General features: G+C 39.9%; 1 protein-coding gene across 7 annotated transcripts in view; it reads left to right on the plus strand.

The window, feature by feature from the left end:
* The window catches only part of rnf2 (ring finger protein 2), a 48,090-nt gene extending 30,929 nt beyond the window's left edge, over positions 1 to 17,161 (plus strand). For 6 of the 7 annotated variants that reach the window (XM_059647825.1, XM_048539858.2, XM_048539857.2 and 3 more), the window contains exons 3-8: positions 4,398 to 4,558; positions 5,928 to 6,143; positions 8,379 to 8,657; positions 10,460 to 10,516; positions 12,690 to 12,861; positions 16,141 to 17,161. In XM_059647825.1, coding sequence (XP_059503808.1) covers positions 4,398 to 4,558; positions 5,928 to 6,143; positions 8,379 to 8,657; positions 10,460 to 10,516; positions 12,690 to 12,861; positions 16,141 to 16,242 — 987 coding nt within the window. In that variant the 3' untranslated portion in view covers positions 16,243 to 17,161. The remainder of the gene's footprint in view (positions 1 to 4,397; positions 4,559 to 5,927; positions 6,144 to 8,378; positions 8,658 to 10,459; positions 10,517 to 12,689; positions 12,862 to 16,140) is intronic. The other variant, XM_048539856.2, reaches the window with a different exon arrangement.
* Positions 17,162 to 23,281: the final 6,120 nt, after the last annotated feature.

A 23,281-nucleotide genomic window follows, 5' to 3' on the forward strand; every position in this document is an offset into this window, starting at 1 on the left:
ACTCCAGCTAAGGTCTACCTAGGGCCATTTATAAGTTCTTCATCACTTCCATGCTTTTGTATTCTGCACCCCTGTTTATGAAGTCTACTAGAGTGCTGGAACACTTCAGTAATTGACTGAAAAGTGCTTTTGGACATTGTGAGGAAGTGAAAGATGCTACATTATTCCTACCTTATTCTTTGTGATCTGTTTGTAAATTAAACTCTGCTCTTTAGTGAAAAAAGAAGAAAAACAGGGAAATGCAGGATTTGCTGGAAATCAACTGTCAGAAAAGGGTTAGACCATGTTTCTAAATAAATCTTAGCAATGCAGCTTATAAAATCATTAGTTTGAGATGAAGTCAAGGTAGTTCTGCAAAAGTGTTTTATGGAGTTGTTCAGAATGTAATGAAGATGGCATATAAAGAGAATCAGTAAGTATTACATACTTCAATTTTTGCAAAGAATTTAATAAGGTGAGGTAAATATGCAATGAGTTAGGCTAATATATTAGCATGGATAGAGGTAATGTAATGTAACATAAAGTTGCCACAGTTCCAGAGGACCAAAGGGCTACTCGCTGATTGGAGATGACTGGTGGTGAGTTTAACCTGAGGTTCAGCACTCCTTCTCAGTGACCTCAGCCAGTATGCTAATTGGCCCCACACTGTTGACCTTACATTGGCTTAGTTGGCCGCACAATTGGTTTGCAATCTACCACCTTTTTGAGGGCATTTTCAAGTTGGCAGATTCTGACTAACTGTCATGAGGATCATTGGGACAACCTATATGAATATCTTTGATACAGAGTAACCTATCCAAGTTTGCTGATGATGCAAAGCTAGGTGGGAATGTAAACTGTGAGGAGGACACAAAGGCTTTGATAGGTAGTGAATGGGCTCCAAATTAGCAAATGTACTGAACTGTGAGGAAGTGTGTGGTTATTGACTTCGGTACTGAAAAAAAAAGAAAAACATAATTTTTTTAAGAAGAAATGAAGCACACAATTGAACAGCAAAGAGCATGTTGGCCTTTACTGCAAGGGGATTGGAATACTAAAATCAGGAACTGTCAACACAGTTTTTTTACAGGATTTTGGTAAGACCTCAACTGGAATTTTGGACAGGGTTTTGGTTTCCACATTTTTAAGGACATAATTTGCATTTGAGAGGGTGCAATGAACTTCCACTAGACCAGTACCAGGGAATCTGTAATAGGGAAGTTGCCTTATCATGAAGCTGAGCTAATTAAGGCTGTAATTAAGGCAGCTCTTCCCCCCCACCCACTGCATCCCAAAACCAGTTCAACCTGTCTCTGCCTCCCTAACCGGTTCTTCCTCTCACCCATCCCTTCCTCCCACCCCAAGCCGCACCCCCAGCTACCTACTAACCTCATCCCACCTCCTTGACCTGTCCGTCTTCCCTGGACTGACCTATCCCCTCCCTACCTCCCCACCTACACCCTCTCCACCTATCTTCTTTACTCTCCATCTTCGGTCCGCCTCCCCCTCTCTCCCTATTTATTCCAGTTCCCTCCCCCCATCCCCCTCTCTGATGAGGGGTCTAGGCCCGAAACGTCAGCTTTTGTGCTCCTGAGATGCTGCTTGGCCTGCTGTGTTCATCCAGCCTCACATTTTATTATCTTGGAATCTCCAGCATCTGCAGTTCCCATTATCTCTAATTAAGGCTGTACTGTGTCGGGTATTTAGAAGAATAAGAGGTGATCACATTGAAACATACAACATTCTGAAGGAACTTGACAGGTGTCAGTGCTCAAGGGGCTATCCTTCTGCAAGGGAGTTTGAAACACAGGCACAGTCTCGGGAAATGGGAAAATTATTTAGGATTGAAGTGAAGAGAAATTACTTGTAAATCTTAGGAACTGTCTATCCCACTGGGTTCTGAATACTCTACAGATGTCTATATTTAAGATTGAGATAGACAGATTTCTTTGTCTGTTATGGAACAGACTGCTATATAGACAGGTTTCTTTTAAAAAAAATTAGAGGTGAAGCCACTTTAATTTTTGGTCAATTAAGAGTAAAATAGTAATGGAATCTGTCATTTCATTGGAATAAATCTTAAGGTTCTGGTACTTAAACACATGTGTAACTTTAACAATGAAGAAATCTAATTTACCAGTTCGCAAAACACTTCTGAAATGATAGACACCCTACAAAACAAAAGTTTAGTAACTTTATGCCAATGCTGGTAAATCTGGGAAAAAAACACTTCTCAACTTTTACTTTTTGTCTTTTTTTCTCATTTCCTCTTGCCTTCTTTCTTCTTGTTACCTCTTTCCATTATATTTCCTCCCCTCTCTCTCTTTCTTTGTTTCTTACATATCTTCCCTCTGTATCATTTTGGCCTTTCTTGTTTTCCCGGTGTTTGTAACATTGTCTCTGTCAAATTCCCTTCAAATAATCCCTTTTATTTTGCATAGATTGCAGATGGATTAAGTGGTGATGCTGAATGGCTTTTATTGTTAACAATGTCATAAAAGTAGAACTTAAACCACTTCCCTCTTCAGTATTTTGTGCTGCATGGTTCTGTCTGCAAAGAATAGAAGGAATTGCCATAATTTGCTTTAAAAATCAAGTGGCAGACAGAAATGACACAACATTTTATGAATGACATTGGTGTCAGCTGAGCAGTATGAGTTTCGAGAGGAGAGGGACCAAATAGCAACCCTTTTTAACCACTGAGAGATCACGTGCACAAATTAAGTGCCATCTGGACTTTGCAGCAGCAAAGGGAGGGGATGTGGTCTTGTGTTGGTAACCCAGAGTAGGAGGCCAATCCTTTGGGAACATGGATTGGAATTCCCACAGTGACAGATGGTGAAATTTGAATTCAATAAAAATCTGGAATTATTTTTTAATCTAACAGTGAGCATGTAACACTGTTGATTTATCATAAATACCCATCTGGTTTGCTAATGTTCGTTCTGCCATCCCTACCTGATTTGACCTAAATGTGACTTCAGACTCTTGATTACCGTCTGAAATGGCCTGGGAAGCCACTCAGGCCAAGTGTAATTAGGATACTGGCCCAACCAATGACGCCCAAGTCCTATGAACAAGTAAACTAACATTCTTAAATTTTTACTTTTTATTATACTGCAGAGTAAGAGAATTAGTGTTTTAACACTTAATGTTTTGTGTAATTACTTTAAATGCTGGTCAACTTGATACAAAGACCTGGTTGAAACTCTCCCCATGATAAGTTGCATTCCACCAGAGAAAAATATCCAGATTATCAGGTTAAGAAACAACTGGTTTTCATTTAAATTTATAATCTGTTGTTAATGTTTGTCAAAATGCAAAAATTTCACTGTAGAGCCCAATATGGTAAGATCACATGCTGTAATGTGAACTTTGCCTGTCACTCAAAAGGTATCATTATATCAGAGCAGATGGTGCTCTTGTTTTACCAGGAACTGAAGCTAACTGAGAACACCTTTTTATTAGGTCAGTAATATTGTTTGCAAAGTAAGGAATTATGTCTGGTAAATTTTAACAACATGTTTTTATGTAGACTGCCCATTCTGCCATTCTGTTTCTTGCAAATAATTCTTTACTTTGCATGGAAAATGCCTAAGCTAAGCTGTAATATTATAAATTCATACCTTGGCTACTTTGAATTTGACTTGTATAGGTGTCTGGTTTCAACTTAAAGGGAAATGATATCAAGAAAATGTTTGGAATATATTAAAATGTGAAAATAGGCAACATAGTAAGAAATTGCATCTAAATGCATCATTAAGTAACTGCTTTATAACAATGTCAGGATATTTTTTTTAAAAAATGTATGAAGTTCCTCTCTGATTCCAAGGAAAATCTGTGCTAACAATTTGGGTCCTTTTCTTGTTATTATGATCCTACCGGCCTATTTCAATTTTAGAACAGCTGAAATGTCACAATTGTTGATGGTGAGCACTGCACATCATGAATTAATTCTGCTTTATTCTCTTTCTTCCCACCTTTTCCAGCTGAGGTGAGGTACTTTCGGTGGAAATCTACTGTTTGGTCTGTCTGAAAAGTAGGGTTTTGAATTATAATATGATGTGAATGGTAACTGAAGCTGAGTACAGACTGACTGAGAGAAAACAAACTGCCACTTTTTGTGATGAGAGATAATGGGAACTACAGATGCTGGAGAATCCGAGGTAACAAAGTGTGGAGCCCGAAAGGTCAGCTTTTGTGCTCCCGAGATGCTGCTTGGCCTGCTGTGTTCATCCAGCTCCACACTTTGTTATCCCTTCCACTTTTTGTTTTAAAATTCACTTTGAACTGCAAATTAGGCAGGTCACCAAAAGCTTTTTATTCTGTCCAACATCCATAAAGTTGATCGATAACTTTGTGACCAGCGTGCAATAATGTTGGATTTATTGCTACATGATCAACTTTGTGACTTACAGGAGGCAATCACAGATGGCATGGAGATTGCAGTGTCACCCAGAAGTCTGCACAGTGAGCTGATGTGTCCTATCTGTCTAGATATGCTGAAGAACACTATGACAACCAAAGAGTGCCTCCATCGCTTCTGTGCTGATTGCATTGTTACTGCCCTCAGGAGTGGGTATGTAATAGCAGACTGGCTGCAAGATATGACAAACAAGCTGTGTACCCCATCATTCTTTGTCTCATCTGTTACCCTGCAGGAATAGCAAAAGGTCAAATTTTATATACCCTAATATTGATAATTAGGAAATGCTTAGAATAGTAATTTTTTTCAAGAATAATTACACCTAGGCATACTGACTTCGAACGTACGGAACAGCAAAATGCCTATTTCCTCATCATGCTGTCAGTTTTCTACCAATGTATCAACCTGTGAAAACCGAAACAGTAGGTAGTTGGAACCTTTTGTGTGGCCATTCCTAAAGGCAAGTGGAACAGGACTTGGAGATGCACAGCACAGAAACAGACTCTTTGCTCCAACTCAACTATACTGACCAGGTATCCATGGGAAAATAACAATATTTATGGTTGAAGTGACTCTTTAGAAAAAAACCTATAAACAGTGTGCATGTCCATCAAGCAATTCACTTTAAAGTCCTTCCAGCTTTTAGTGCCTAACTTCAAGTAGTGAAGTTTGTTGCTATTTTTCTTTCTATTCTAATGGCTAGAGCTAAAAGGTACTTAATTCTTTCAGTTTCCTCTTTGGTTATCTTTTAACAGACAGTTAACAGGTGGCTCTCCTCCTCCTCCTCCACCCCCAACTCTATTTCTATTGTCCCTTGGGGAAAACCATTGGCTTTTGCTTAATGGCTCTCCACAATAGCACAGCTGGAACTATAAACTCACAGGGATTTATGGGTATAAATCAATAACATTTGGCATGTTAGTACAGGCTTTGAAGCTCCTGCACACAGCATCAGCCTGCAGTCTACCAATAAAGTTTTTAATTTTTGCTTTATTTCTGTTTTGCCGTCCTCCAGACCACATGACATAGGAGCAAAAGTAAACCATTCGGCCCACTGAGCCTGCACTGCCATTCGCTGAGATCATGGCTGATTCACTGAGATGATGCTGAATTCCACTTTCCTGCCTTTTCCCTTAGAACCCTTGATTCCGTTACTGACTGGAAATCTGTCCCACTCAGCCTTGAATATATGCAGCAACCCAATCTCTACAGCAGTCTGTGGTAAAGAAGTCTTTAACATCATGCATGGTTCAAATATGGTGGATCAGAGAAGTATTAATTGATTTCAGGATGAAAATTCTGCCTCAGCAGAAAGTTAGATTGTTACTTGGCATGGACAGATGATAGCAATTGGTTTATAAGTAACATTGCCATGTTTTATGTAAAAACCTGAAAATAGCAGTATTTGGAGAAAGGTCTGCACCTCTTGAAAACCAATGAACTGTGGATAGTTCAGTTGCATGACATTTTTTAAAAACATGTAGTTTCTGGTGCAGATCTAATGAAGAACTTCTCTTCTTAGAAACAAAGAGTGCCCAACATGCAGAAAGAAACTTGTTTCCAAGAGATCACTGCGGCCAGATCCAAACTTCGATGCACTCATCAGTAAGATATATCCCAGTCGAGATGAGTATGAGGCACACCAAGAGCGGGTGCTGGCCCGGATCAGCAAGCACCATAACCAGCAAGCCCTGAGCCACAGCATTGAAGAGGGACTCAAAATGCAAGCACTTAATAGGTAAGGATTGTGCAACACTCCAAAGCTAGTAAATTCTCTTTAACTGACTGCCATTTACTGTTGCACCCATTGAAGTGTTAATGAAGAATGTCTGGGCTTGGAGGTGGTTCTGTCCCCTCGCATAGCAGTCTGTACTAATAACCGAATCAAGAAAACTGGTTTCCCAGAAACCAATTCTGACACACACACGTGAACACGCACAACTAATCCAAAAACAATTTTGACTTCTGTGACTAAAAACATGTAGAATTGAATTGCAATTTCTGAACATTTATTTGTTGTTGAGTTGAATGCATGCAAAAAGCAGCTGGTTAGGAAAAAATAGATGAGATTGTGATGCTCTTTATTTTTCTAGTTGACAATGCATTGTCTTAGGAATCATCTACTACATGTATCAAGGGGACAGTAGATGGAGGAGAAAAATACTGAAGAAAAGGAGTAAGCCGTTTAGCTCCTCAAGAACTAAAGGCTACTGTAAATTCAATTTATCTACTCCAATTTGGATCCTGAAAAACATGGGTTTTCATAAAATACAGCTGAATTCCTAAGTGCTAAACTTAAATATTACTGTTCTTTTATATTATCCCATATATATCACCTTTTTTATTGCCATCTTTCGAACCATTTAAGGGTTGCATGCTTGGATCCATGTAGTTACTTATTACAGCTGAACTTCACATAACATTAATGGGCTAGTTAATAGGTGTACTACCTTAAAAGGATTCATTGTTTTCTAACACAATTGTGAACACACTTAAGTCAATATTCATCAGTATTGCTTAAGAAGAATGCTTTGCTTTGGGATGATTTAATGCACTTCAGTAAGTTCCTGTTAAGAAAATTCAATACCAGCCATTTGGAGCAGCACCTCTGATAGTAGCGATAAATAAACTAAGATGTCTTTATTCGTAATTTTAAGTGCACTGCAGTGTTACTTGGAAAATCATTGATCTGCACTTTATATTATAGCTGTGCCTTCTGTAAGTTTAATATGAAGTACTGAGACAAACCTTAGTAAATGATTTTTTTTTGAGATCTCCAGAGGCAAAAGGCCTGAATGTCTGTCTTTTAGTGCACATTCTTTTTTGAGCACTATTTGCTTGTGGCATTGTTGGTCCATTACTTTAGATAGTACAGGAGAGGCCATTGCCAGAAACTAGAAGCCATAAGGCTTATTTTGAGCGATAGGTGTTTCAGTATTGTAGCTGCTACTCATGTTAGTGCTGCAAAGTAGACAGGTTGAATTCAAACAACCAGCATCCTAAGCACAATATCAGAATGCAACAAGTGAAGTAACTGAAGAAGCAACTTTGAATAACCTGGACTAGAAGAGAAATAATTAATAGAATTTAGTTCAGTTTGCATTGCACTATTTTGTAGTAAGTAACAAAGAAATGTTTTTTTTCCCAAGATTTTCTCTGTGCTTTTTCACTCTTCTGGGAAAAAAAATTGCATTTTAATCATTCTCAGTCATTTAACCAAAGATCTTTCAGGAAAAAAAGCACTTTAAATTTCTTATATAACAAATATGAAAGCTGTAACAACATTTTTACTTTTAACTGACCAATCAGAGCCTTTGTGAGACTTAAACATGTTTGTTAATTTTTTTTAACATTAAAAGCACAAACTGTGGATTCAGCAGGAAGAGTGCTGACACAGTGGTCACATGGCTATTTCCATAAATCATCATAAAGTATTGTACTACTAAGCCTTTATTGAACTTTGTTTTTCTCTGTACATACGTTAATTAACAAACAGCATCTCTATTCTGGATGAAAATCACAGTTGGTGTAAAGCCTGATAAGAATTTGATCTTTCCTTCAAAGAAATTCAAATTCCACATTTATTACTTTGGTAATTAGGGATTTATAAGTTCACAAGAAGCATTAATTCTTGTGTTCTAGTGGTGTGGAGGAACTGTAGGGTACTGTTTATGACTGCAGACTGATTTAATGACTTCTATTCTTTTAACAAGAAGACTTCGTCCACAAGCTGCTTTGTAACAAAAATATATTAAGATTATTGAACTAAACGTCTGCCTTTGCGAACTACTTTAGTAACTTTACATTTGATGAGTCAGTGAAACAAATATTTATTTAAATATGACGACATAACTAGCTGATTCGAGTTGTGAATCACACTAACATCTTCTTCTGAATGAATCAAACATGTTGATGTTGTTTTTCTTAGCAACTGTCCAGTTTAAAACCAACATGTTGAATTATTGTCTGGTAGAGCACAGAGGGTGAGAAAACACCAAGCTGAGAATGGAAGTGGAGCCGAAGACAATGGGGACAGTTCACATTGCAGTAATGCTTCCACACACAGCAACCAGGAGGCAGGACCAAGTCAAAAACGTGCAAAGACATCAGATGAGTCTGGTCCTGATCTTGACACCACGAATGAGAATGGGACAGGGGATCCTGATCCAGTGACTGATGGAACCAATGAAATTGAACTGGTCTTCAGGCCTCATCCTACATTAATGGAGAAAGATGAAACAGCACAGACCAGGTATGTAGGTGAGAGGGATTATCATTGAATTCTTCCGATTTGCTGAACAGAATTTGTTTTGAGGAGGTGTGAATGCTAATAACAGAAACAGTTATTTCTGGAAATATACATCTGGTCAAGTCAGTGTCTGAAAGGGAATGCTAGATTACCATTTCTGGAGTGTACTTCATCAATGCCACAGAAATCGAAGCCCTGGAATCACTTGCCGCCGTATGATGAATAAGATCACAAGTTCTACTACTTCAATTTCAAAAGAATAAAATAATTTGCAGAAACTTTAAATATTAAGCTACAGGCTTTTAGGATGACAGACACATTCGAAAAATGAACATAAGCATAACGTTCAAAGGAGTTTAACTTGGAGAAACCCTTTGGGAGGACTAATGTTAAAATACACTATATTTGTGACATATTTTGATAAGTATGGATGAGCAGGAGGACCTTGGTATATCTACATACATCCTTAAATGTAGCAGGACAACTTCATAAAATGGTGAAAGAAACCATAGGATTACTTAGGTTTACAAAAAGAGGAAACGAACATAAGCCCAAATATGCCATACTTGAACTATATAAATCACCTGGCTATAAATCTGTGGTGGATTGTGGACAATTTTGGATACTCTATTATCTGAAGACCTTCAAAAGGCTACAGAAGAGATTAGTTAGAATAACGTAAGGGTTGTGAAACTAAAGGGGAGCATTTGGCAAAGTTAGGATTCCTCTTCCTGCTTTACAAGATTAAAAGATATTGACAATTCATTTCCCTGGCAAGTCTTTCAATAATTAAAGATGAGTGTGTCATGAATTTTTGGCTGAAGATCTGGAGGGGAGAGATGAGACTTTTTCACTAGGTTTATAATGAGAAAAGGTGATGAGAGATGATTCATTTTGAAAAGATAAGTTTGGTAGATAATTGACGAAGAAGATCTTCAGGGCTGTGGGCAGTAAAATGTTGTTGTGGTAACCAGTGCTACCACACTTTGAAACAGTTAGTATAGGCACAATAGGCCTAATGATTGCTTGCTAGGCCATGCTTTTCTGTGATACATCGTATCATGTTTAGACTTGAAGCAGTACAGCATGAATGGAGTTGTGGATAACAAAGTGTGGAGCTGGATGAACACAGCAGGCCAAGCAATGTCTCAGGAGCACAAAAGCTGACGTTTCAGGCAAGAGTCTAGGTGCGAAATGTCAGCTTTCCTGCTCCTCTGAAGCTGCTTGGCCTGCTGTGTTCATCCAGCTCCACGCTTTGTTATCTCGGATTCTCCAGCATCTGCAGTTCCCATTGTCTCTGAATGGAGTTGTGTTGTCTACAGTGTCCAATGCAGCTGAGTTACCTGATCTCAACTAAGGCAGCAGATAAGGCTTTGAGCTTGGTCTCTCTGACCCTGGGATAATGAAATGTAAAAGATTAGCCAGAGTTGCCTCTCCACTGGTTATTAATTGATTTCTGCTGGAAATTATACCTATGAGCAGTTTCAGCTGAGTTGGCATGGTTTTTGTGATTGAATGTGTTGCCAATTCTCACTATCTCAAGTTACTCATTCCCCAGCATGTGCCAGTAATTTAAAGGAAAGGAAAGTAAATGAAAGAACTTGGAAGGACAGACAAACGTGAATTATTTTGACATGCATACCAAACATTTGAGAGAATTAGAATTTACGGTCAGAAGTGGTGATGTGTGTTCTGCAAGTTTTAATGGTGTTGATATTTTCAAATATAGTAAAGGTGATCATACAGCATGCTACCAATGAAGAGCTACCTGTTTTATGACTAAATATTTTTCTCTTTTAACCAAGGCAGGTCACGGTTGGTGTCCAGAGGATTGTGGGGCGCACACCGGTGTCGAGAAAGCGGTAAGCAGTTTCACTGCAACCGGTTTCTCCACAAACCAGTACAGACCACCTACAAATGGAGGTCTGGGAGAATCCGCTTCAATTTGATTCACGGACACTTTGAGTCCACACTGTCAGTTTGTAAAATGAGTAGTGCCAAAAATGTTTAAAGGGCAATGTGATCAGTTTACACCTGACAGTCAGTACTCTGTGTTAGCATTGTGGTCAGTATGGTGCTGACCTACTGGTTTGCTGGTGATCTTAGACTGTGTTTCTATCAGACGGATAGATTTGAATTCCAGGATCTGTAACACCAGTGGATGTGACTACAGCTCTGGATGAATATTCCTGACAAACCCAGCCAGGGTTGGAAAAATCCACTGTCAGGCCTCCTGTTGTTTAAGTCTTTGAAACTTTGTTATGTTTATTTTTACAACTCATTCCTCTTTTCAAAATAGTTACTCCTGCTGTGACATGCTTTTACAGGTGTGTGAGGTCCTCTAATATTGTGGGAAGTAATCATTCTTCTTGTGACTCTGTGTGTTTTGAGATGGAGACTTGCATTTGAAATAGATCTTGACATCCCAGGTGTAGACATTTTTTGTTTGTTCCCAACTGACGTCATCAAATTCTGCCTCGGCCAGGAAACAAACTTTGTCAATTGTGAGCATTTTCAGCCATCAGCCAAACTCCACTGCAGATACATTTGATCGATTATTACACAGGTATTTGTATTTCAACAAAGCAGCGTAATGCAATTGTGGCATTATTCACAGCAGCTAAAGAAGTGATAACAGTTTGAGGGCCACATGTGCTGTCTATGAAAACAGAACCTCTGGGCCTGTGGGACTTTCAAACTCTGAAGTATAGAAGACGGTCGTTGATGTTGTGCAGAATAGGATCTCTTAAACCATTGAGTAGAAGCAGGAATAAGTCTGTATAATAACTTCCTGGTTATATACAGTTGCATTAAGACACCAATAAACCACAATGGTTCAATATCTTTTCATGTGCAGCTTTGTTTCTCCACTGTTTATTTACTCCTTTTTTTTTCTCCCAGGGGTGTGACAGTACTCCCAGGATCATCAGTTTGACTACTCATGGCCTCTTTGGTTGATCCTCTCCCCACTTAGTGGCCACACACAGACACTCTCAATCCCACCCTGGTATTTGGGTACAGGATCTCTGACTGAATCCACCTTTTTAACGTAAGGCAGTTGATGCAGTGCTCAAGTTAATGCTCCATGGGTCACAACGTAAAGTGAGAATAGTTTTTCCAGTTGTCAAGATAGCCAATGAAATACTTTGTCATTGAAAAAATAATTTGTCACTGGGTTCCTTTTATGTGCAATTATTGGCTTATTAACAAAACAACTTATTCAATAAGGTACAATAACAGTTTAAATTCTACATTTTATAATATGAAAATTTAAACGTTTATCCCTCTAACTCAAAACTCTGTTGCACCTGCGCACATTCTCTCTCGCTCTCACACACGCATGAACACTCCAACACTATCTTGGTCACTGTCTCACACACACATTTCAGTTATCTCTTCTAAATATATCGCTCCAGGTAGGTCGAAACAACTTGGAATTGAATCAATTTTTCCCCAATTTTTCAAAGTTCCAGTCCTCAAAGAAATAGTTAATATGAAGTATTTTGTAAAATTAGCTGATACAAGTCAAGGATCATCTTAGACCGTCCTAAATGGAGCCACTCACTAGATTGATGCAGTGAAATGGTTTAAAGCCTTATTCATGTAATCTTGAAAGCTATATGAAATTATTTGTGCATCTACCGTCTGCTGTGTTTGAGACTGGAAAATCTAGGGCCATTGCAATTCTGTTCGTTAATCAAAATAATTAATCTTGTTACTTAAGCAAAAAAAATTATAGAAGACACTAAATACTTACATTAGGTTTTCTAATCTTAATTATTTAACATATCCCATTCTGACATAATTTACAAGTCTTAAAATATGGGATAGTGAGTATGAGGAGACAAAGAAGGGAAGGCAAATCAGTCCTTCTACCAGTTTTGGGATGGATGCTCCATGTTAACTCTAATGATAAAACAACACATTATGTATTTATCCCCCAACCCCTTTTCAAGATTGAGGTGATTATAGGAGAAACATAGTACATGGCCTTGTGTCTCATGTTCCTTCTCTCTTCTTTTCTGCTGGAACTAGGTATATAAAAACAACAGGAAATGCCACTGTTGACCATCTGTCCAAGTACTTGGCTATGAGATTAGCCCTGGAAGAACTCAGGAAAAATGAAGAAGCAAATCCAATGAATGTGGAAGCAGTCAGTGAGAAACAGTACACCATTTATATTGCAACAGTGAATGGCCAATTCACTGTAAGTATCTATGCTGTTTTTCAAGGGTGAGAAGTTTTATTTTTAAATTTCAGATCAAAAGTCCACAAATACTGAAGACACAAATAGTTAGCATTTGAAACACAAAGGTAAGTTCAAGCTTCCGTCCTAGAGAAATTTATATTCACTGTGGCATGTAATTTCAAAATGACACAATTCAGGTGATTTTTCTAATTGAAACATTGCACACATTCCCATTGAAGTGCTCATTCTAGAGCTTTAAGTGTTGACACAACATCTGACTTTGGTTGAGAATAGTGAATAGGTCCAAGCCACGGTCATTTCAGCATTTTTACCACCAGCTTAAACCACAGTTATACAGGGCTTGCATTGTGAAGTGAAACAGTTCACTCATTCGCTCTGTGTGGTATGCTTATGTGAAATCCCATTTCCTTAAAAAATTCATGTGGGTGCTCAGCAATAAATTTACAGCATCTAAAACGGTGCAAGAAAGGTTTGATTTCCTAGGGAACAGGGTGAACAATTTACTAATGTATTTTACAGTACCAGGAGGTATTTGACTGAATAATTGGAAGGGAAGACAATTGACTTGAGTTTTAACATCCTGCGTCAGCTCTAAACCTTGCATCACAAACATGAAGTTTAGAGCCTCATTTTCTGTGCTATGAAGGGAAGTTTACTGCGAGGTACTTAAACTGAAAAGTGATTTTTTTTATATATACCAATTGTATTTTGTAATAAGAGGCTACGGTATAGTGGAGACAGTGGGTGATATCTTGTAGCTCTTGGGTTAGTGGATGCAGGCAGTGCAACAGAGGGACTGGAAAATGAAAAGCAGAAAGTATGCAAAAGTTGCTTGGCTGGAGGAGCTAGGGAACAATGTGGCCACTGTCTGAAGATGATGAAATCTTTAGTTGCATAACTAACATGGGCCAGATGTAATGGAGTTTGGCAAAGCTGAGTTTTGCAAGCCTTGGTTCAAGAAGGCAGCTGGAGCAAAGCACTCTCCATGGCAAGTGGTGGCAAGGAGAAAGCTGGGGAATTCTAGTTGAAGTGTAAGTGGTAGAGCTTCAGGATAGATAAGGAGGAAAGATAGGTGGACCTGAAAGCTCTTTGGAAACAAAGCTGAGTTTTGCTGTGAGGGTTGCAAACGTTCCAAACCTCTGGGCTTAGTTGAAGGTGGCAGCCAGTTGCCTGGATAGCCAGGGAAGAGTTGAGAGAGTTTTTTTGTTGAAGCTGACGAGTACAGCTTCAAAACTGGATTTATGTTGCTACCAACATAAATGGAGGACAAATTTGTAAGTGTACCATGGGGAGCAAGTTTCAGCTAAACGTGCTCCCATCAACTGTTTAAGCTTTCTTTATTTTAATAGTTTCTCACTCTCAAGATATATGCGCCAGCAAAACATTGAAAATGTTCCGGTTGTAATGTGAGAGAGAAACAATTTAAATGAGATTTTCTTTTGACATGACCATTTATTGGTCACAGCTTTGCTGAAGTGGCTGTACTTTGTATGTCCACATGTTTTGACAGTAGTTTCTCTTGAGCAGTGATCATTGCTTGCAGGGAGCCTGTTCTGTAAAAGTACCATATGGGATTTTTAACAGTGAGTTAATGAGTATTGTCCTCAGTAACAAACTAATCACCGCAATTGGGATTTGGATTTGAGCACCTCTTAGCTACAAATCCATAATGTTTTTAGATTCCCAAGCCTGTTTTAGAAGGATTTGAGCTATATTTCAAAGGCCGCACCTAATATTTGTGCGTTTTTGCCTTTACAGTAAAAGGTTAAAGTGAGACCATAGAACTAGATCAGGGACGTGTGCCAGTGTTGCTACAGGAGATAAGCTTAACAATAAAGGATCAACAATGTCATTTGGAGCAAACTCAAGTCAGCGGGTCCAATTTTCTTCTCAATCTTGAGAAGAAGATAACAAGACTAACTGTAATATTCTTTAAAGCAAAAAGAGACAGGATTTGGGCCAAAGAACTGATGGGTAGCAAATGTTACACTTCACTTTAAAAAGGGGAAAGAATGAACCAACGACCAATAGGCCAGCCTAACAAAACAGTCAGTCAGTCATTTGAAAGTAAAGGCAAGGTTTTATGAGACTTTATTGATTCCCTACAGGATGTGTGATTGCCAAAAAGAATGAACAAAGTTCCCGCTGAGGTTATCTGACTCAGTCCTGACCCCGGTTAGTTCTGAGTTGGATAACCTCAGTGGGAATTTTGTTGATACTTCCTGCCCCATATGATTCAGAATTTATTTCTGAAGTTCATTTTTAGTCCGTTTTAGTCAGACACTGTAATGTGGTTTTATCAATTCTTGCCATTGTTTGGTATAGTAATTTAATAAAAGCGAATTGCAAGGGACTTCAGCACATGGCAGTGATCCTTAGTTGTTGCATCATGTAATGTGTTACTAGTCAGAGGTTTTGCAATAGAATTGACTTCAAAATTTTAGCTCCGTGGTAGCTATATGACCTCTGAGTTAGAAAGTCAGAGATTTAAGTCACACTCCAGGGATCTATCCTTTTAAAATGCCCCATTGCATAATGTATGCTGACACTTCAGTACACTGTGGGAGTGTTGCACAATTAGGAATGCTACCTTTTGAATGCATCATTATATGGAGTCCGGCTTTTCCTCAGGTGGGTGCAACAATTCCTAGGCATTTAAGAGGAATCTTTGCCTCTTCTGTTATCATCAGAAGACCTGCTGTTTTGTGAATATTTAGCTGCGTTGGCCTCCTGCCTGTTAGATGTTGCTGAATGCATTGTTGCAGATAGAAAAAGGGAAAAAGTGAATAATGTACACATGTTTGTACTGATGTAACAAGTATATATTAACTTAGGTAAAACAACCAAAACAGTAAACGTAGGCAAATAGAGATGTTATGCTTTGGCAGTATGGTGGCTCAGTGGTTAGCACTGCTGTCTCACTGCGCCAGGTGCCCAGGTTTCATTCCAGCCTCTGGCAACTGTCTGTCTGGAGTTGGCACATTCTCGCCCCATGTCATGTCCGTGTGGGTTTCCTCCCACAGTTCAAAAATGTTCAGGTTAGATGGATTGGCTATGCTAAATTGCCCATAGTGCCTAGGGTGGGAAATGCAAGGAAAGGGGTTGAGTCTGGGTGGGATGTTCTTCGGACGGTTGGTGTGGACTCGATGGGCCGAATGGCCTGCTTTCACACTGTGTGATGAAATTAGCAGTGCCCGAGAGCGTGTCACTGGTCAGGGTTGTGACTTTTTATGCAAAGGATTTGTAAAATGTACAATTTTTGTTTTGTTTTCCTAGTTGCTGAATGGCTCCTTTTCGCTGGAACTTGTTAGTGAGAAGTACTGGAAGGTGAACAAACCAATGGAACTTTATTATGCACCGACCAAGGAACACAAATAGGCATTGGTGCAAGATCCGTGACACAGGCATGAAGTCTGTACTTTTGCTGGTTGTGACGCATTTGTCTTCCACACAACAACAACCAGTATCATGAGATGTTCTGTTGAATAAAAATTGTCACACGTTCAAATTTACAGATCTGTGACGTGCAAATTCACAACTTAACATCGCAGCCTTGGTCAAGAGGACAATGTCCCATTAAACTTTCTTATCTGATCATGACATTGTGGACGCCACCTGGAATTCAGGAAGTAGAAGTTTGTAGTGTCTTGCTTCTCGGTTTCTTGGTTTATGGATTATATCCCAGGCAGTAGTTATATATAGTTTTGGTTGCTCTGTATCTCTTGCAAACGTATTGGCAAAGACCAAATTTCACATTTTGAAAATTTTTTAAAAAAAATTCTTAAACCCCTAAAGTGTCAAACAGATGTTGGAGAACAGTATAACAGCAGTCCTACAGCCTTAATTTAAGTGACAGTACTCCAGAAGTGTCAGAACAGGGTATGTCAATAAGTTGACAATGAGAATATCACAGGCTTCCTTCCTGTAACCCCAAGGGCTAAGACTAATTGTCATGCCCCAGGCCATGCTCTGAGTGTCATTTGAACCTGAGGGCTACACCATGCAGTGTATTAACATAATAAGTTATTAGGAGGGTAACCAAATTATTTAATTTGAAGGCAAGTGACTTTTAACATTGCAAACCTATGGTTTAAAACAAACTTCTACATTGCAAAATGAAGTGCTACAAAAAGACAAGGCATTGAGCAAACAGATAAGTATATTTTCAGTGTCCTTTTTTTTTAAAAGTCACTTTTTTTCATGTCAAATGTATGATGGGTATTTATATTGTCAATCAAGTACTAGTAGTTGTACCGTGAAACTATACTGTACCTGGGCATCTACTTATTTGTACGCTGTACCATCAAATTGAAATTAAATATTTCTGTTTCTTTACATGAATAAAAGATTGCAGTAATTCCTAGCAAATACCAGCATAATTAAGGGTGATGGCGTACACAATTGCAGCATGTTACAGGTCTAGTTACACTACATGGACTGTAGCAGTTCAAAAAGGCAACTCACCACCAACACCACCTTTGAAAGCAACCAGCAATCGGCAATAAATGTTAGCCTAGCCAGTGATGCCCCCATCTCACAAATGAATTGTTAAAAGTTCTTGAGAATGTTACCAGACCCGCTGAATATTTCTAGCGTGTCTTGCTTTGATTTCAGATTTCCAGCATTTGCAGCATTCTGCTCTTGAATTAAACACTCTTCCTTTATGTCTGTTTTGAGCCTGCTTCAGAAACCGGTCCTGAAATGATCTCTGACTGCACCTTTTAAGCCTTCATCAAACCTGTAGATGTAAGGACTGTTGGCTGAACCTTACTGTAAATCAGTTGTCTGTTTTGCCACATTTCATGGGAGGTTTCTCTGAATCCTAGTGAGATTTCACATGCTATTTTCCAAAGCTTTCCTCATTAGCTATGTATCCCCAAACTCCCATGGTAGCCTGCTGATCGTATCTTCTCTACCTGAAGCTGAAGTACTCGGTACTGTTGGGACCTCCTGGGATTCTTGGTGCTGTATTTAAAAAGTATTTGTGTATCAGGGTCAACAGCTGTCAGTCCAGAGCTTCCCTGCACAGTTTCTTCATCTCCAAAACTGCCCAAGATTGGTGGACAGAGGTCATATGGCTCCCACTTTGTCAGGGACCTGGAGGTTCTCGTGGTCAAGATGGTGCAGAAGAGGGACTTCCATTTTGCTTGGGACTGTCTGGTCTAAGGTTCTCACTTGGGTCAGTGTAGTTTCCATAGTCCAGAGGAACTGAAGTGGTATCAGAGGCTGCCTTTTATTTACTCTCTGGGAAGTCCCTCCTCGTAGGGTGTCTCCCTTGACTTGGATAAGGGCTTACTCCCCTTTAGACTTTGAGACATGGTCTTTTGGTCGATGCACCTGTATGTTTGCCACAAAGGTTGTTGGCACATGGTGCAGGGATGTGATTTGACGTAGCATGGTGACATACAGCAACATATCCACACCTTGACTAATAATTACTGACAGTCATGACAAGCTGCCATGTTTTTTATCTGTGCTAAAAGGCTGGTTGATTTTAAACGTATCATCAGCCTTTTAAGTTTTGGCTGAGGGGACAGTGCACTACTTGGATGCTCACCACGTCCTTGTTTTTACCTTTGCTGTGCCAAGCGAGCAAGTAAGGATCCCTCAGGCACATCCTGGATAAATCCTGTCCCACTGTGCAAAATGTCCTGGCAGCAAAATTTCAATTAAAGGTGTTGGTGTGCTCTAGTGCAGGACCAGAGATGTGCCACGAGGATCTGGTGAGGCTAGTGTTTGGCTGATGCCAGTGTCTATGGAAAAAGCATTTGAGCAGTCAATGCCCATGGAGTATACCCTGAGATGTTGGTGACGCTGTCCAAGACAACGCATTATCCTCCGACACTTCCGCCATTTACAATCCGACCCCACCACCCAAGACATTTTTCCATCCCCACCCCTGTCTGCTTTCCGGAGAGACCACTCTCTCCGTGACTCCCTTGTTCGCTCCACACTGCCCTCCAACCCCACCACACCCGGCACCTTCCCCTGCAACCGCAGGAAATGCTACACTTGTCCCCACACCTCCTCCCTCACCCCCATCCCAGGCCCCAAGATGACATTCCACATTAAGCAGAGGTTCACCTGCACATCTGCCAATGTGGTATACTGCATCCACTGTACCCGGTGCGGCTTTCTCTACATTGGGGAAACCAAGCGGAGGCTTGGGGACCGCTTTGCAGAACACCTCCGCTCAGTTCGCAACAAACAACTGCACCTCCCAGTCGCAAACCATTTCCACTCCCCCTCCCATTCTCTTGATGACATGTCCATCATGGGCCTCCTGCACTGCCACAATGATGCCACCCGAAGGTTGCAGGAACAGCAACTCATATTCCGCCTGGGAACCCTGCAGCCATATGGTATCAATGTGGACTTCACCAGTTTCAAAATCTCCCCTTCCCCCACTGCATCCCTCAACCAGCCCAGTTCATCCCCTCCCCCCACTGCACCACACAACCAGCCCAGCTCTTCCCCCCCACCCACTGCATCCCAAAACCAGTCCAACCTGTCTCTGCCTCCCTAACCGGTTCTTCCTCTCACCCATCCCTTCCTCCCACCCCAAGCCGCACCCCCAGCTACCTACTAACCTCATCCCACCTCCTTGACCTGTCCGTCTTCCCTGGACTGACCTATCCCCTCCCTACCTCCCCACCTACACCCTCTCCACCTATCTTCTTTACTCTCCATCTTCGGTCCGCCTCCCCCTCTCTCCCTATTTATTCCAGTTCCCTCCCCCAATCCCCCTCTCTGATGAAGGGTCTAGGCCCGAAACGTCAGCTTTTGTGCTCCTGAGATGCTGCTTGGCCTGCTGTGTTCATCCAGCCTCACATTTTATTATCTTGGAATCTCCAGCATCTGCAGTTCCCATTATCTCTAAAATTCTATCCTGTGTGTTTGTGCTCAAAACTTGGTGTAACACAACTGAGTCATTAGTATTTTGTACATTAGAGATCCTATTATAAACTTCAACAGTTGTCTTCATGAAGCACTCCAATAAAATATGGAATTTAAGTGTTTGGATACCATATGTGAGACTTCATTGTGAAAGCTGAGGGACTGCAAGGGGTCCATTTGTTCAAACATCTTTGAAATGGAGCTGTGAAATTTGACAACTCGGTATTTGCATGTATGGATTTCTGAAGGACCTTCATTTTGTAGAAATGTCCTATTTTAACTTGTGACAGAAAGAGAGAAAAGTGCCTAGTACTTCCTGACCCTTCTCACTACAGTAGAAGTTATTTGTGTTATGCTATTTTTAGGCCTAGTATTTGACATTTCCTCTATATATGGCTGACTTCCTGACATTTAAATAGTGTCTTGTTGCAGAATGAACTGTTAGGTTACTGAATGCTTTAAAATGCAAATGACATCTGCAGGCACAACTTTCCAAGCATGAGTTTTGAAGTTTTAGTTACTTTGGCTAAGTTTTCCCGAGTACAGCATGATGGGAAAAGAATGTAGTACGTGCTGGAAGAGGGAACTTTGTCCTTGATAGTTTTGTCTGCTTCTTTTTGGAATTCTGAAATTTTCCATGCACAACTGATGGAAGGAAAGTCCACTGTTCTTGACTATCTATCAATGTGTGATTTGTTGACTGTGTATTTTTCTCACCTATTGCTGTCAGACTCAGTAATCTGATTCTAATCGGGAGTTTTACGTATGGTAAATTGTGGGGGAAAGAGTGGCGGGGGAAGGGGGAAAGACAGTAAAAACTGTCAGTACTAGCATAATGCATTGTTCCACCTTTTGGAGTTGAAAGTTTTCTTTGAGATTGGAGAATAATTTTCTAATTTGTTATTGAATGAATATGCTGTCCGTAAATTTCTAAAGTGGAAACCGAATACTATATAGAAACGTAAATGCAGAAATATGTAGAGAAATTAGTAGAGACATGAAAAATCAAACAACCATTTTTGAAGAACTATTAATCAACAAAAATACATTTGATAAATACATAGGTTGGACTCTCAAATTTAATCATTCTAACACTAGCCATGTTTGCAGATGCCCAGATTCTAAACTGGAATTCTCTTCCATGAAACTTTCCACCATTTCAAATTTCTTCTTTTAAGACTCCCTTTAAAATCTAAGTCACTTGTCCTAATTCCCTCTATAGTTCTTGTATTAAAGTATTTTTCAATAATGCTCCTGTGAGAGATTTTTTTTGGGAAGTGTTACTACTTTTAAAAAGTGCTGATGCAAATGGCATTGCTCAGTATCCAATTTAGGATTGGCTAAAAAGTGGCAATTTAAACTAATCTGAACAAATAGTTCTGCAGAAGTAGAATCTTTTCCATCACATTAGTAGCACAAAATAAGCTTGACATATAGCCTGGAAATTGCTCTCCTGTTAAGATGGGGGTGGCACAATGGTTAGCACTGCTGTCTCACTGCACCAGCAACCCAGGTTCAATTCTAGCCTTGGGTGTCTGACTGTGTGGAGTTTGCACATTCTCCCCGTGTCTGCATGGGTTTCCTCTAGATGCTCCAGTTTCCTCCCACAGTTCAAAGACATGCACGTTAGGTGGATTGGCCATGCTAAGTAGCACCATAGTGTTCAGGGATGTGTAGCTTAGGTGGGTTATAGGGGGATGGGTCTAGGTGGGATGCACTGAGGTTCAGTGTGGACTTGTTGGGCCAAAGGGCCTGTTTCCACACTGTAGGGATTCTGTATGATTCAGAAATTTTGAAGGGTGTTTGTGAATAAAGGTGGTTTACCGTCACAATGCAATATTTTTGATTCTGTTTTGCATTGTACATGCTTTGGAAAATCCAGTTTGATTTGTATCTGGGAATCTACATCTCTCTGGCAATATGTTCTGAGCAAAGTAACAGACAGAATGCAAGATTTCATTTAAATTGGCAAAGGACATTGCAAAGAAGGCACTGTCCTTGAAGTGGATTGCAGCCCTTTTTTTAATCCTTCCATCCACCAAGTGGCTTTCTAAAGTATAGTTTGGAGTGTGACTAATAGTTGGGGCATAATGTTATGTGGGCTGTAATCTCGACTCAACTGAAGTCTAGAGGTGAGCTGAATACAAAGTGGCTCCTTTCTGTGTTAAAAGTGCTCAAATTCTCATCATTTACTAAACCACATTTTCTGAGAAAATGGTCTCTCCTGCATCGGTCATGTTTTCTAACTAAGACAACAATCTATATGAATTTCATCAACACTCTGCTTTCCCAGGCAGCGGTAAACCTAACCAAAAACCTCTCCTACCCTGCTTATACTCTCTTCCACCTCTTCCATTGGGCAGAAGATACATAAGTTTGTATAGGTGTACAAACAGATTCAAAAACCATTTCTTCCCTGTTGATATGAGACTTCTGAATGGTCTTCCTTTAAAGTCAATGTTGATCTCTCTCTGAACTTTTTTTGGCAGCTGTAACATTGTATCCTGCACTCTGTTCTGTTACCCTTGATGCACTTGTATAGAGTCATACAACATAGGAACAGACCCGTTGATCCAACCAGTCCACAGCGACCATGTTCCCAAACTAAACTTGTCCTGTCTGCTTGCGTTTGGCCAACATCCCTCCAAACCTTTCCTGTTCATGAACTTATCCAAGTGAATTTTAAACATTGTAACTGTACCTGCTTTCACCACTTTCTCTGGCAATTCATTCTACACACAAACTACACTGTGTAAACAAAAAAAAGTTGGCCCTCATGTCCTTTTTAAAAATCTCCCTCCTCTCACCTTAAAAAATATGCCCCCTAGTTTTGAACGCCTCCACCCTGAAGAAAAGACCCTTGTCATTCATCCTTATCTATGTCCCTCATGATTTTATAAGCCCCTAAGATTACCCCTCAACCTTCTATGCCCCAGTTTTTTAAAAAAAAACCAGCCTTTCTCGTCTTGTTTTATATCTCAAACCTTTCATTCCTGGCAACATTTGTGGTAGATCTTTTCTGAACCCTCTCCAGTTCAATAATATCCTTCCTATAATAAGGCGACCAGAATAGTACTCCAGAAAAGGCCTCACCAATGTCCTGTACAACCTCAATGTGACATCCCAACTCCTGTGCTCAGTGGTTTTAACTGTACAGCTAAGTGTGCTAAATGCTTGCTTAAACGCCCTGTCTATCTGTGATGCAAATTTCAAAGAATTATGTACCTGAACCCCTAGATCTCTCTGTTCTACATCACTACCCTGGGCCCTACTATTAATTATATAAGTCCCATCCTTGTCATCTGCAAACTTATTAACCATATTCTCATCCAAACCGGCTTTATATAAATGACAAACAGAAGTAAAATGAGTACCAATCCCTGTGGAACACTGCTTTTCAAAGGCATCCAGTCTGACACATACCCTTCTGCCACCACACTTATAGTTTCCTACCATAGAGTTAATCCTGTATCCAAGCTGGCAAGGTCATTCTGAATGATGTGATCTAGCTTTACTAATT

This window comes from Stegostoma tigrinum, chromosome 8, assembly GCF_030684315.1.
Source record: "Stegostoma tigrinum isolate sSteTig4 chromosome 8, sSteTig4.hap1, whole genome shotgun sequence".
NCBI classification, from domain to species: domain Eukaryota; kingdom Metazoa; phylum Chordata; class Chondrichthyes; order Orectolobiformes; family Stegostomatidae; genus Stegostoma; species Stegostoma tigrinum.